The sequence below is a fragment of the Motacilla alba genome, chromosome 1A, assembly GCF_015832195.1.
Source record: "Motacilla alba alba isolate MOTALB_02 chromosome 1A, Motacilla_alba_V1.0_pri, whole genome shotgun sequence".
Taxonomy (NCBI): domain Eukaryota; kingdom Metazoa; phylum Chordata; class Aves; order Passeriformes; family Motacillidae; genus Motacilla; species Motacilla alba.
The window spans coordinates 1,584,885-1,597,590 of record NC_052031.1 but is presented as its reverse complement, the minus strand read 5'-3'; the positions used below and the strand labels follow the sequence as shown (position 1 = coordinate 1,597,590).

General features: G+C 50.1%; 1 protein-coding gene across 1 annotated transcript in view; it reads left to right on the top strand.

The window, feature by feature from the left end:
- LOC119708268 (collagen alpha-1(VII) chain-like) overlaps window positions 1–12,706 on the top strand; it is an 82,404-nt gene that overhangs the window by 10,927 nt on the left and 58,771 nt on the right. The window contains exons 10-21 of the mRNA XM_038154443.1: window positions 35–151; window positions 2,966–3,112; window positions 3,682–3,801; window positions 4,434–4,592; window positions 6,368–6,496; window positions 6,727–6,876; window positions 7,615–7,752; window positions 8,132–8,278; window positions 8,984–9,103; window positions 11,197–11,343; window positions 11,509–11,691; window positions 12,043–12,182. Of these exons, the coding sequence (XP_038010371.1) occupies window positions 35–151; window positions 2,966–3,112; window positions 3,682–3,801; window positions 4,434–4,592; window positions 6,368–6,496; window positions 6,727–6,876; window positions 7,615–7,752; window positions 8,132–8,278; window positions 8,984–9,103; window positions 11,197–11,343; window positions 11,509–11,691; window positions 12,043–12,182 (1,697 nt within the window). The remainder of the gene's footprint in view (window positions 1–34; window positions 152–2,965; window positions 3,113–3,681; window positions 3,802–4,433; window positions 4,593–6,367; window positions 6,497–6,726; window positions 6,877–7,614; window positions 7,753–8,131; window positions 8,279–8,983; window positions 9,104–11,196; window positions 11,344–11,508; window positions 11,692–12,042; window positions 12,183–12,706) is intronic.

Here is a 12,706-nt window from a genome sequence, read left to right as displayed (position 1 = left end):
TGCTCTGAAATTTTCCTCCCTGTCCTCCTTCCAGTGAAGCTCCTGCCTGTGGAGAGCCTCTTGCTGCAGAACGAGACCACGGACACACTCCAGGCCCGGTGGAGCCCTGTGCGGGGAGCAACGGGATACAGGCTCACCTGGACATCAGCAGGTAGGGATGGGCTGGGATTCAGGCTCACCTGGACATCAGCAGGTATGGATGGGGTAGGATTCAGGCTCACCTGGACATCAGCAAGGACAGGGGTGGGATTCAGGCTCACCTGGACATCAGCAGGTATGGATGGGCTGGGATTCAGGCTCACCTGGAATGGATGAGTGGGATACAGGCTCACCTGGACATCAGCAAGGACAGACAGGGTGGGATTCAGGCTCACCTGGACATCAGCAAGGACAGGGGTGGGATTCAGGCTCACCTGGAATGGATGGGGTGGGATTCAGGCTCACCTGGAATGGATGGGGTGGGATTCAGGCTCACCTGGACATCAGCAGGTAGGGATGGGGTGGGATTCAGGCTCACCTGGACATCAGCAGGTATGGATGGGGTAGGATTCAGGCTCACTTGAACATCAGCAAGGACAGGGGTGGGATTCAGGCTCACCTGGACATCAGCAAGGACAGGGATGTGATTCAGGCTCACCTGGACATCAGCAGGTTCGGATGGGGTGGGATTCAGGCTCACCTGGAATGGATGAGTGGGATGCAGGCTCACCTGGACATCAGCAGGGACAGACAGGGCTGGGGTGTGTATCAGTGAGTAGGGCATGGAAAGATGGGAGCTGTGAGATTCCCAAGGTGTTGGATGCACTTTGGATTGGATTGGATTCCATCTGTGTCCAGAGGGAATTGGGGTTTTTCTGGGAGGTTTGTGACCAGTGGAGTTTTCTCTGCCATGGATACAAAAGCTCCTGCTGTGGCTCTGCGTGGAGCAGGCTGGTGGATATCCAGCCTTGTTACATGGAATTATTATTCCATGGATTTACTGGACCTGAGGAGCCTTGGAATGGCTGAGAGGAGCTGGGAAAACCCTCTCTGCAGAGCTGCACAGCCCTGAGTATTTGGGGTCACCCCTTTTTGGGGGGGGCAACTGAGTATGTGATTTTTGGGGGGACAGCCTGTAAGTGCCTGTGCTCGTGGCTTTCCTCTCTGCAGCACTAAAACCAGGCTGCATCCCCCAGAATCCTCATTTTTAGGCAAATTTGGGAGTTTGGAGACAGATCCACCTTTGCAGCTGGAGCTTTTCTCCTGCCCTGAACCCAAAGGTATTTTCCATGGGAGGGGGAGCAGGAGTGAGAAATTCCAGTTTGATGGCAGATTTTGGCCTTGGGAGATGGATGTTTCTGGGGCTCAGGGATGTCACAACACCTGGGCTCTAGCCTTGTGAACAAAAACCACATTTTCCTCTCCCTCAGCTCCCCTGGTTATGGTGGAAGGAGACATCTCCCGCCAGGAAAGGTGGGGATTAGTGGGAGAACAGCTCCAAAGGTCACCAGGAGGGGAAAACCTTCACAGGGAAGGCATGAAACAGCTTTTATGGCTTTGTAATGAACCCAAACCTCAGCAGGCTGTGCCCAGTATCCCAGCTAGGAATGGAGCTTGATCTGGGAGTAGGGACACTGAAGGGACAGTGGGACAACCACATCCCCTCCACCCCGAATTTCCAGCTGCTTTTTCACTTGGAACCCAATTCCAGGCGTGGAAAAATCCCAAGGGCAGCCCCCCCTGGCCTCTCATCCACTTCCCAAATTCCACCCCATCCCGGGTTTAGGGATGTGGTGTTGGGATCCGGACCCTGCTGCCGGTCCCAAGCACGGGAGGGGTTTGGTTTTCCTCGTCTGACTTTTAAAACCAGGATTAGATGAACACAAACTGGAGGTGGGGGATGTGGAGAGCAGGTGGGAAAAGGGGGATGGGGCTCCGGGTGCTGCTGGAACAGAAAATGGGGACGTGGCACCATCCAGTGACCAAACTGGAAAAGGCATTTTCCCTCTTTTAGAGGTTTTCCTTGACATCCTGCTGCCTGCGCCTCCCTGCCACTGGGAATCGGGGTGGATCCGCAGGAATTCGGGTTTAGCTCTTCTCCTGCCGGGCACGTTTAGCTGAGCTGGGTTTAGCCCAGAACAAGGACATTAAAATTGGGCTTTGGGGCATCGCTGGCTTCAATTCGTGCAGGAAAGGCAGGATGATTCCAGCACGGAGTCACCCCGGGCTGGGCAGGCTGTGGACCCCTTATGGGATCCCTCCCAGACCCCAACATGCCCGGTTTGGGGTTTTGCTGGTTTATTCCCTTTGCTTTGCAAATCCGTGAGTTGCCTCCTGATCCCTGAGCTCTTCCCGGGTGGGTGCGGATTATTTCCCCAACCCGGGGTGGTCCCGGTGTGCCACAGGGTGGGGTGGGCTGGGACAGAGGCTGAGCCGGTGGACACGGGCAGGGGGATGTGGCCTGAGCCAGGGGACAGGGGCTGAGCCAGGGGACATGGGCAGGGGGACGTGGGCTGAACCAGGGGACACAGCCAGGGGACAGGGGCTGAGCCAGGGGACATGGGCTGGGGACAGGGGCTGAGCCGGGGGACATGGGCCAGGGGACGTGGGCTGAGCCAGGGGACACAGCCAGGGGACAGGGGCTGAGCCAGGGGACAGGGGCAGGGGACAGGGGATGAGCCAGGGAACAGGGGCTGAGCCGGGGGACACAGCGAGGGGACAGGGGCTGAGCCAGGGGACACGGGCAGGGGACAGGGGCTGAGCCAGGGGACATGGGCAGGGGACAAGGGCTGAGCCGGGGGACAGGGGCTGAGCCAGGGGACACGGGCAGGGGACAGGGGCTGAGCCAGGGGACATGGGCAGGGGACAGGGGCTGAGCCGGGGGACAGGGGCAGGGGGACGTGGCCTGAGCCAGGGGACAGGGGCTGAGCCAGGGGACACGGGCAGGGGACAGGGGCTGAGCCAGGGGACACGGTTTCCTTCCCAGAGGGCAGCATCCAGGACGTGACCCTCGGCAGCTCCTACAGCTACTACATGATCCAGGGGCTGGAGCCGGGCATGGAGCACACGGTGACCATCAACCCCATCTTTGGGGACATCGAGGGACCGGTGGTGACTGGCAAAGCCACCACAGGTGAGTGTCCTGCAGCAGGGGTGGCATTCAGCCCCTGCAGACGTGGGGGGTGCTGGCACAGAGTTGGTGTCACTTTTGTCACTTCTCTGCGTCATTGGGTTTGGGGACGTCTGTTACTATAGGATATGAAATAACACAAAGCAGACACGCTGGTTTTTTTCAAGGTAAATGAGGATTCTTTAATTTCTGATTTTATTATTTTATTATTTTATTATTTTATTATTTTATTATTTTTATTATTTTATTATTTTAGTAAAATAATATTTATTATTTTATTATTTAATTTCTAATTTTATTATTTATTATTTATAGATTTCTAAAAGTGACAGTGGATTGGAGGGTGACAGTGCCACCTCTCCAATGACACTGGACAAACCAACAGTCTATCAAATTTCTCTTCTCCCATAAAAGAATGCAAAACAATGAGTTATTTACAGAAAGTGTGTGAGAAAGTTCGTTACAAGAATGTAAACATCAGAAGGCTTAGAAAATCTGAAAAAATCAGGGTGACAGACGTCTTTGAAGCTGTTGGGACCTCAATTGAACTGGGCAACTCTTCTCTCCTGCAGTGGCATCCAGCACTGTCCAGATGCTGAAAGTGAGCGAGATTTCCATCAACAGCCTCCTGGTGTCCTGGGATTCAGTCATGGGAGCCACCGGGTACAGGGTGGCCTGGGGTCCAACACCAGGTGAGATCCGTCTCTGCTCTCCCTGGAATGGGAGAACCTCAGGAGTGGTGGGGGTAGGGCAGGTCCAGCCCATGAACTGCTCCAAGCAGCCTCTCCCACAATTCCAGAGCGTCAACTGCAGCCAGGGATTATTCCTGGCTCTGAGGTACCAACCTGGCCCCAGCCCCACACACAGTGAGTCCCCAGGAGGGAGACAGGGAGCATTCCCAGTTTCCTGTGGCCCCTGGATGTTAGATGGTTTGGGTTCAGTTCCTCTCAACTGGTTTGGATCCTATAGGTGTTAAAATTCCAAACTAAATAACCACAGGAAAACTCTCCCTTGCCCTGGTGAACACATGGAATCCCTGCATCACTGAGGCTGGAAAAGACCTCAAGTCCAACCTGTGCCAATCCCCACCTTGTGATGGAAGTGCCACATCCAGTTGTTCCTTGGACACCTTCAGGAATGGGGACTCCCAACCTCCCTGGGCAGCCCCTGCCAACGCCTGAGCACCCTTTCCATGAGGAAATTCCTCCTGAATTGTCCTGGAGCAGGTGTCCTCCAGCAGAGGGAGCACGGTGGATTTCCCAGGACGCAACAGAGCTGCTCTCCGGCCTCTTTCTCCTCTTGTGTTTTATTTTCTCTTCCAAAGAATTCTTTGGCAAGGACCGTCCCCGTCACCTGTCCCTCGGCAGGTCGGTGACGTCCCACCAGCTCCGCAGCCTGGCCCCTGACACCGAGTACGTGATCTCTCTGTCCGTGCTCTTCGGCTCCGGGGAGGGCCCCGGGGTCACCACCTCGGCCAGGACCGGTGAGTGCAGGTGGGATGGTGGAGTAGCTACTACAGGACGTAACCTCTGTGTACCTGGTTCCACCTCGTGTGTCCCTGACTGGGGCTGTTCCTGTGCTCCGGGCTTGGGAAGAGCTTCAGATTTGTAAGATCCCAGACGGGTTGAGGTTCGGAAGAGTGGGAATGGTTGGAAGAGTGGGAATGGTTGGAAGGTTCGGAAGGGTTGGAAGGTTCGGAAGGTTCGGAATGGTTCGAAATGATTGGAAGGGTTGGAAGAGTTGGAAGGTTTGGAAGGGTTGGAAATTATTGGAAGAGTGGGAAGGTTCAGAAGGTTTGGAAGAATTGGAAGGTTCAGAAGGGTTGGAAGGGTTGAAATGATTGGAAGAGCGGGAAGGTTTGGAAGAATTGGAAGGGGTGGAATGGTTGGAAGGTTCAGAATGGTTGGAAGGTTCAGAATGGTTGGAAGGTTTGGAAGGGTTGGAATGTTTGGAATGATTGGAAGAGTGGGAAGGGTTGGAAGGGTTGGAAGAGTTGGAAGGGTTGGAAGCCCATCTTGTTCCAACACCTTCCACTATCCCAGCTTGCTCCAAGCCCCATCCAACCTGGCCTTGGACACTTCCAGGGATGAAGCAGCCACAGCTTCTCTGGGAAACCTGTGCCAGGGCCTCCCCACCCTCACAGCCAGGAATTCCTTCCCAAAATCCAACCTCCACCTGCTTGTGTTCAGTTTAAAGCCACTGTCCCTTATCCAAAGTCCCTCCCCAGTGGTGACGTGCCCAATCTGCACTCACTGAGCTTCCAAATTATCCCAAAATTCACACCAATATTGAGTCCTCAACATTGTTAGAATCCATTAAAAAAAAATCTGAAGAACAGGAAATCTGGGAAAGATCTGCTGTAGGAAACCTAACCTTCCTATCTACAGGAAGATGAAGAGGGTGGGACATCCTAATGCAGTCCTTTTTCTTGGTCATAAGGGCTGTCTCCTTCCTCAAAGGATTCCATAATTCCAAAGGAATCCTTCTGGGAGATCAGAATTCCCTGGACAAGAGGCAGGAGCTGCAAATCCTTTGTGTGAAATAGGGAAAGTTGATGGACAAACCTTGTCCATGTCTCTCAAACTTCTGCTGCCCTGGGAGCCCGGGAGAGGCAGCACCACTGATCCAAAAGCAGAGGTGGGATTCTTGGAAAAGGTTCCAAAGTGGCAGCAGGTGACTGGAAATCCTGGAATACCACATGGAGAAAGTGGTCTGACCCTTGTGGGGAAGAGAACAGGGAATATTCCACAGCCAGGAGAGCTCTGGGTGGGTGTTTCACCTGGGGAACAGGGACATGGATCTCCTGACTCCATGGATCCCTGAACTGCCTGGCCTGGCCTTGCTCCCTCTGGATCTAGGGTAGAACGTGCTCCTTGATGACCTCAAGGAGTGGTGTCTCTCCAGGTGAGGATGAGGAGACACCAAGGATAAGCAAAGACACCATTTTTAACCCTTCAATGCAATTTTGACTCATTAACGTGTCAGTGATGAGCCTGCGGGCAGGAATCAGGATGCTCCTGATGTTGTCCCCATCACCCTGGCCTGTCCTGGCCTTGCTCCCTCTGGATCTAGGGCAGAACATGCTCCTTCATGACCTCAAGGAGTAAAAAGAGGTGTTTCTCCAGGTGAGGATGAGGAGACACAGATAAACAAAGAGGCCATTTTCAACTCTTTGATATAATTTTGACTCATTAACGTGTCAGTGAAGAGCCTGTGGGCAGGAATCAGCACACTCCTGATGTTGTCCCCGTCCTGCAGCTCCTCTGGGATCTGTCTCCAACTTCAAGGTGACGTCCCACACCAGCACCAGCCTGTCCTTGGCCTGGAGTGCCACAGCTGCTGCCACCAAATTCAAACTCAGCTGGAGCCCCGTGGGAGCAGGAAAAGGTGAGCAGGGAAAGCACATTCCAGGCACCTTCCCAAATTCCTGGCCCGCTCCTGGGGGGTAGGAAAGAGATCCCACAGCTGGGAAGCTTTGTCCTGTTGGAGGTCCTTCCTCCTCTTTGTTTTCATGGTTTTATTTGCGGAGATAATCCCCAGAGCTCTGGGCAATGCAGCAATTTCCTTTGGAGGAAGGAAGTGAGCTCCAGGCTCTGAAATATCCCTGTTTTTTCCAGGAAAACAGGTTGCCAGGACTCGGTACCTGGGCAGCAGAGTGTTGGCTCATCGGATTGACCACCTGGAGCCCAACACCCTGTACAGGGTCAGTGTCCAGGCTGTGTTCAGCAGGACCGAGGGGCCCGAGGTGGCCCTGACCCACCACACGGGTAAGTCCTGCTGCAAAAACCCTCCTCCAGCTGGGAGGCAAAGCTTGGATTGGCTCCGAGCCTGGTGGTAAAAACACCACAGTTTTGGGTTCAGTCCTCGTGTTCATCCATTTAAGAGCTGGACTCCATGATCCTGGTGGATCCAGCTCAGGATATCCTGTGGATGGTGGTGGCACAAGCAGCCCTCACTGCTGGTGGCAATAATCCATGGGTGTTCCCATGGGAGGGAGTGGCACGTCCTTCTGGCATGTTGGACAGTCCTGGATTTATCAATGCAATTCCCGGAGTTGTTTATCCAAAAGGACCTCGGGAATGCAGGAGCCTCCCCGCAGGCACCACCCAGGGTCACTCACCAGCCTGCACTCTTGAGGTTTTGGGAAATCCTTGGATTGTGGCTCTGCCTCTTCCAACTGGCTCCTTTCTGTGTCTTCTTCGCCTGAGTCCATCTCAGTGAGTTTTTCATGGAATTTGAAGATGTGTCTGGATGATCCATCCTCTCCTGGAGTTCTTTTCATGTCTCTCTGTGTCTCACCAGTGTGGTGTGGGTGGTGAGAGATGTGGATGGGGTTCCTCAGCTTGGATTCCATGGATCCATTAGGAATTTCAGCCTGGCATCCTGGATGATGTTTGGAAAGTAGATACTGAATGAATGCCCATATTTTTCTCCTCCACCACAGCTTGGAGCCACAGTGCTGCTCTGGGACCGAGCTGAAATCTTATCCTGGTTCATTTTTCCAGCTCCTGCTGGAGATTCCAACCCCATCCCAGCCATCCAGGACCTGAGGGTTACCGACACTGGAGTCAACACTTTGAAGCTGGCTTGGAAAAGGCTTCCTGGGATAAATCACTACAAGATATCCTGGGAGCCATCCAATGGTAAGAATCCCAATCCTTGGTCAGGGAACACAAGGAACCCATAAAAATGAGGGGTTTGGCTCAGGAAATTCCTTTTTCCGTAGGTGAGGACATCAGTGCCTACAGGGACAGGTTGGACTCCTCTAAACGAGTCCTGAGCTAAGCTTTAGGCTCTAACCAAGGATATAAATATAGTTAGGAATTCCAAGAATTAGTTCCTTTCCACATTTGTGACCAGATCTCTCTGCTGCCTGTGCCTCAGTTTCCCCGTGGGCAAAATGAGTTCCTCAGCCTCCTCCCTGGCCAGGTCCTGTCAGATGTGTGTGAAGCTGCTGTAACAATGGCTGTTCCACTTCCCTTTCCGTGGACACCACGGATTTTTTGGGATGTCTCCTCTCAGGTGACTCGGAATCCTCCCAGCTGGTCCCAGCAGAGGCCGCTTCCTTCACAATTCCCAAACTGAAGGACAACACCACCTACACCATCTCTGTGTCCGCAGTGGGAAAGGGGCAGGAGGGAAACCCCACGGTCCTCACGGCCAAAACCTGTGAGTACGGGATTCATGGATTGGGATGAGAGCATCTCTGCAGGGGAGTGAAAGAAAAAGAGCAGTTTTGGCTGATAGATTCCTTATTCTTGGAATTCCAGAATGTTTTGGGGCCTTGAAGGGGCTTTGAAGATCCTCCACTTCCAGCACTATCTCTAGACGAGGTTGCTCCAAGCCCTGTCCAACTCAGCCTTGTTTCTTTTGAGATCCCACCAAAAAACAGACATTGATCCTTTCTTCTTATTACCGAGGAATATTGGGATTTCCCTGTCTTCCCCTGCCAACAATTCCCATTTCTGTGGCACGTTAACTTGGAATTCCCTCTCTATGCAATATCTTGACCTTTTCCAGCAGGTAAAGGCCAACATCCCTCATGAGTTGTGCCAAAGCAGGCAGGTTTGAGACCAAACCAAGGAGAAAATAAGGGATGTGGAGCCAACACTGGGATTTCAGGGAGCATCTGGGAAAAAAAAAATCACAGGAAAAACTTCATTACCCATCCCAAAAACCCAAGATTCAGTCAGTTTAAAGTCCAGACTGAAGATCTGACAAAATTTCCACCAGTTCCTACCACATGAGAACCTGGTCTGATTCAGCTTCTTGGAAAACACCTGAAATGCTGGAGGAACTCCTTCCTCTCACCAGAATCATGGAATTTGGGAGGCACAAATGTCCCCTAAGCTTTGTCCCTTGCTTTTCCAACAGTGGATTTGCCCAGAGTGACGGAATTCACCGTGCAGGAGGCCACGGATTCCAGCATTTTGTTGTCCTGGGATGCTGTTCCTGGAGCATCCCTGTATTTACTGACGTGGGGATTGTCCTCAGGTAACGTTTGGTGTGGGAAGGAAACCCTGATCCATCTCCTGAGCTCCTCTGGATCCTGTTCAGCAGGAGAGCCCTGGGGGTTTTTCCGTGGGTTCCTTCATTTCAGCTTCTCCATTTGGCTGAAAAAGAGGGGAAAATGGGAGCTGGAGGAGGCTCACAAAATGTCCCATTTGGCCATTGCAAATGGGGAGGAAGGAAAAAAGGAGAGGTGGGAATAGGTCAGGAAAAAGGAATTTTGGCATTATCTGTGTCCCTTCCTGTCCATCAAATCCACAAAAAAAAAAAAAAAAGGTGGATTTTTGTCATCCATAAAACCTCATTTTTATCTGTTTCAAATCTCTGCTGTGCTGTGAAGGGCTTTAAAAAATTCCTTAATCATTCCTCACCATTCCTTTTCCCAATTGATTTGTCCTTTTAAAGCACTGATTCCATTTTTTTTTTCCTGGATTGGACTAAAATCAAATCCTCTGTGAATTTGAAGTTCCCTGTCCCTGTGGCTTCAACCACAAACTTTTTTCCTAGGGTCAGTTCATGTCCAAAGTCAATAAAGAAACCAAATCCAACGGAATTCCCTGTGCTGCCTGCAGTGCTTTTGGAGCTACCAGGAGCATTAATTTTTTTTTTTTTTTTAAATTCCAAGGATATTTCAGGATTGGCAGCTCTGTACTTGCAGGTTGTGTCACTCAGGATGAGTCACAGCAGCATTTTTTGGGGATAAATATTATGGAAAAGTGATTTGGGAACAGAACCTTTGGATCTCTGGGGTGATTTTAATGATCTCAAGCAACTGTTCCCCTTCCCGTGCTGTGCTGTTCAAACATTGATCTGGAAGGATGCAGAAATCCCTGATTTCAGAGTTGTCAGGGAATCAGGAGTGGATAATCCCATGTCTGACAGTCCCTCTGTGCCCTCCCTCCATCGATCCAGCTGGAATAGGTTCATAAATATTGATTTCCCATCACCAGCAGATGAATCCTGACTCCACTTCTCCATAGGATAAAATTTATGCTCCTGAGTGAGTAATCCCAGTTTTTCCTGGTTAATTATCCCGACTGCCAACATTGGGGTATAAAAGCAATTTAAAATTTGCTCCCTATATTTTTGTCTTGATTATTTTTCCTTCACACAACTTGATTTTTTTCCCTAAATAAACATTATTTTATTGTGCATTTTCCTTGCTCCTTTTAAAGCTCATTTAATGCCCTTTCCCCTGCTGATTCCATCCAGCCTGTCCCATAAAAAATTGGATCCCTTTCTATTCCACTTGGGATCATTCCCCCTGTGGACCAGACAAAATAAACCAATTATGGCTATTTTGACTCGACTTCCTAAAAAGAGGAAAGCACAAGAGTTTAAGTCAAATTTCAAGAGGGATTTTACCATTTTATTAAAAGGAGGAAAACCTCCCCTACAAAAAGTTTTCTGGAGAATTGAGAACAGCAAACTGGATTTGATCCTTGGAGATCTTTTCCAACCTTAATTCTATGAGTTGATGACAGTGGAGCAGATTATTTGCACTGGTTTTATTTCTTGCCGTACAAACTGAGCTTTTTGGGTGTTTTTTTTGACATAAAATGTTATTTCAGGATAAAAAAAAGGTACAAATTCCACTTTGAACATTGTCAAATTCATAATTTATTATTTCTAAAGTAAAGCACTCAGGAAATGTCAATCATTATTATGACATTTTCCCCTATCATTATTTTAAATCAAAACTATGAATTGTGTGCAACCAAATTGCTCAGTCAAGTTTGATTTTATTTTTCATCAAACTTTCCATTCATTCCCAGAAAATAATCTTGTTTCTATCCATAAGAACCACTGGATAGAAATTGCTCTCTCAGCCTTGAGCACCACTTGCACCAAATTCCCTAAATTTTTGCATAAATTCCAAATTTCCAATGCACAAAATCAACCTGATTTCATCTGATTTAGGACCCGACCATTGCACTTTGTAAATTATTTGCTTTTGCCTCTTCTCCAAATCCAGGGAATCATCCCCAAATTGCTGTTTGCCAACAGTGATGCCACCGAAATGGGGATTACTCTGTGTTTTTTCTGGCTCCCAGTCACGTTCCTCCTGTTTTCCACAGCTCCTGCTCTTTCCCAGGAATTGTTACCAGCAGCTTCCCGATCCTATCGAGTGACAGGGCTGAGCTCCAAGGAAACGTATTTGTTTTCCATAAAACCAATGTTTGGAGACTCGGAGGGACCAGAGACAACATTGCTTGGACAAACAGGTCTGAAGGATGGGAGACCTGGATTTTCCAGGGAAAAGGATGGAGACCTGGATTTTCCAGGGGAAACTGCTCTTGAGGCTGACTTTTGGGGTTTATACCCTTTTTCTCTTTGCTGGAGAGGCCAAAAGAGGTTTAAAATTCACCTTTTCTGTTTGGATCCTACAGCAGGAGCTCCCAGGGAGCCACCAACTGCTCCAGCAGCACCGTTGGATACGAGGAAATCTCCATCTGGATCTCCCAGCAGTGTGGGGACCACTCCTCTCCCAGTGCCCACCAGTACAAAACTCCCAGAGCCCCCAGTTTGGACCAGCACGGTGTCGGCACCCCTGACAACCCTGCCTGGGCCAAGTGAGTGTGGGGATGATGATGATGATGATGATGATGAAGAAATAGTCAAAGCTTAGAGACCAAGACCTTCTCTGATCCAAAGCTTAGAGACCAAGATCTTCTCTGATCCCACAAGCAAAAACTTAATTTTAAGCTAAAACTTATCTTAGGTTTTATTCCCTGAATAATGAGTGTGGACATCAGGGAAGGCCCAAACCCCATAAATGGGGTGAAGGCCTCAGCACTACCCTGAGGGGTGAAGGTGGTGCTGCTCACCCAAAAATTGCCATCACAAGAGGTTTGGGGTTTGTTTTGTTGCTCTGAACACAAAAAACCCAAAGAGCTTACGGAATTCCTCTCTTCCCTCTGCAGTTTGTGGGAAGCTCAAGGCAGACGTTGGGTTCCTGGTGGATGAATCCTCGAGTATCGGCCAGAGCAACTTCAATAAAGTGAAGGATTTCCTCTTCCGGATCGTCTCCTATTTCCCCAAGATTGGACCTGAAGGGACACAGGCAAGATTTTCTTATTCCCTTTCCTGAAGTTTTTTTCCTGGAGCAGAGTCTGCTCGCCGAGGAGTTGTGGAGGAGAAAGGCGGGGGAAAGACCTGTGTGGAACAAAAGAAAACAGGAATTGAAGTCTCCTCAATGTTAGCTTTCCCATTTGGGTAGATTTCCATTTCTTGGTTATTTTTCCAAGACTGAATAATTGGGAATAAAGCAAATTCCACACCTGAAATGCTGTCTAGGTTAGCCCAGAGATTTGTTGGGTGCATATTCCCCTCTTGGATCCTGTTTCTGACCCCATCCAGAGTGGGGAATTGTTGGAAATCCAGAGTGAGGACAGATGGGAATCTAGAGGGGGAATGGTTGGGAATCCAGGGTGGGGGAATGGTTGGGAATCCAGGGTGGAGGAATGGTTGGGAATCCAGGGTGGAGGAATGGTTGGGAATCCAGAGTTGGGGAATGGTTGGGAATCCAGAGTTGGGGAATGGTTGGGAATCCAGAGTTGGGGAATGGTTGGGAATCCAGAGTGGGGG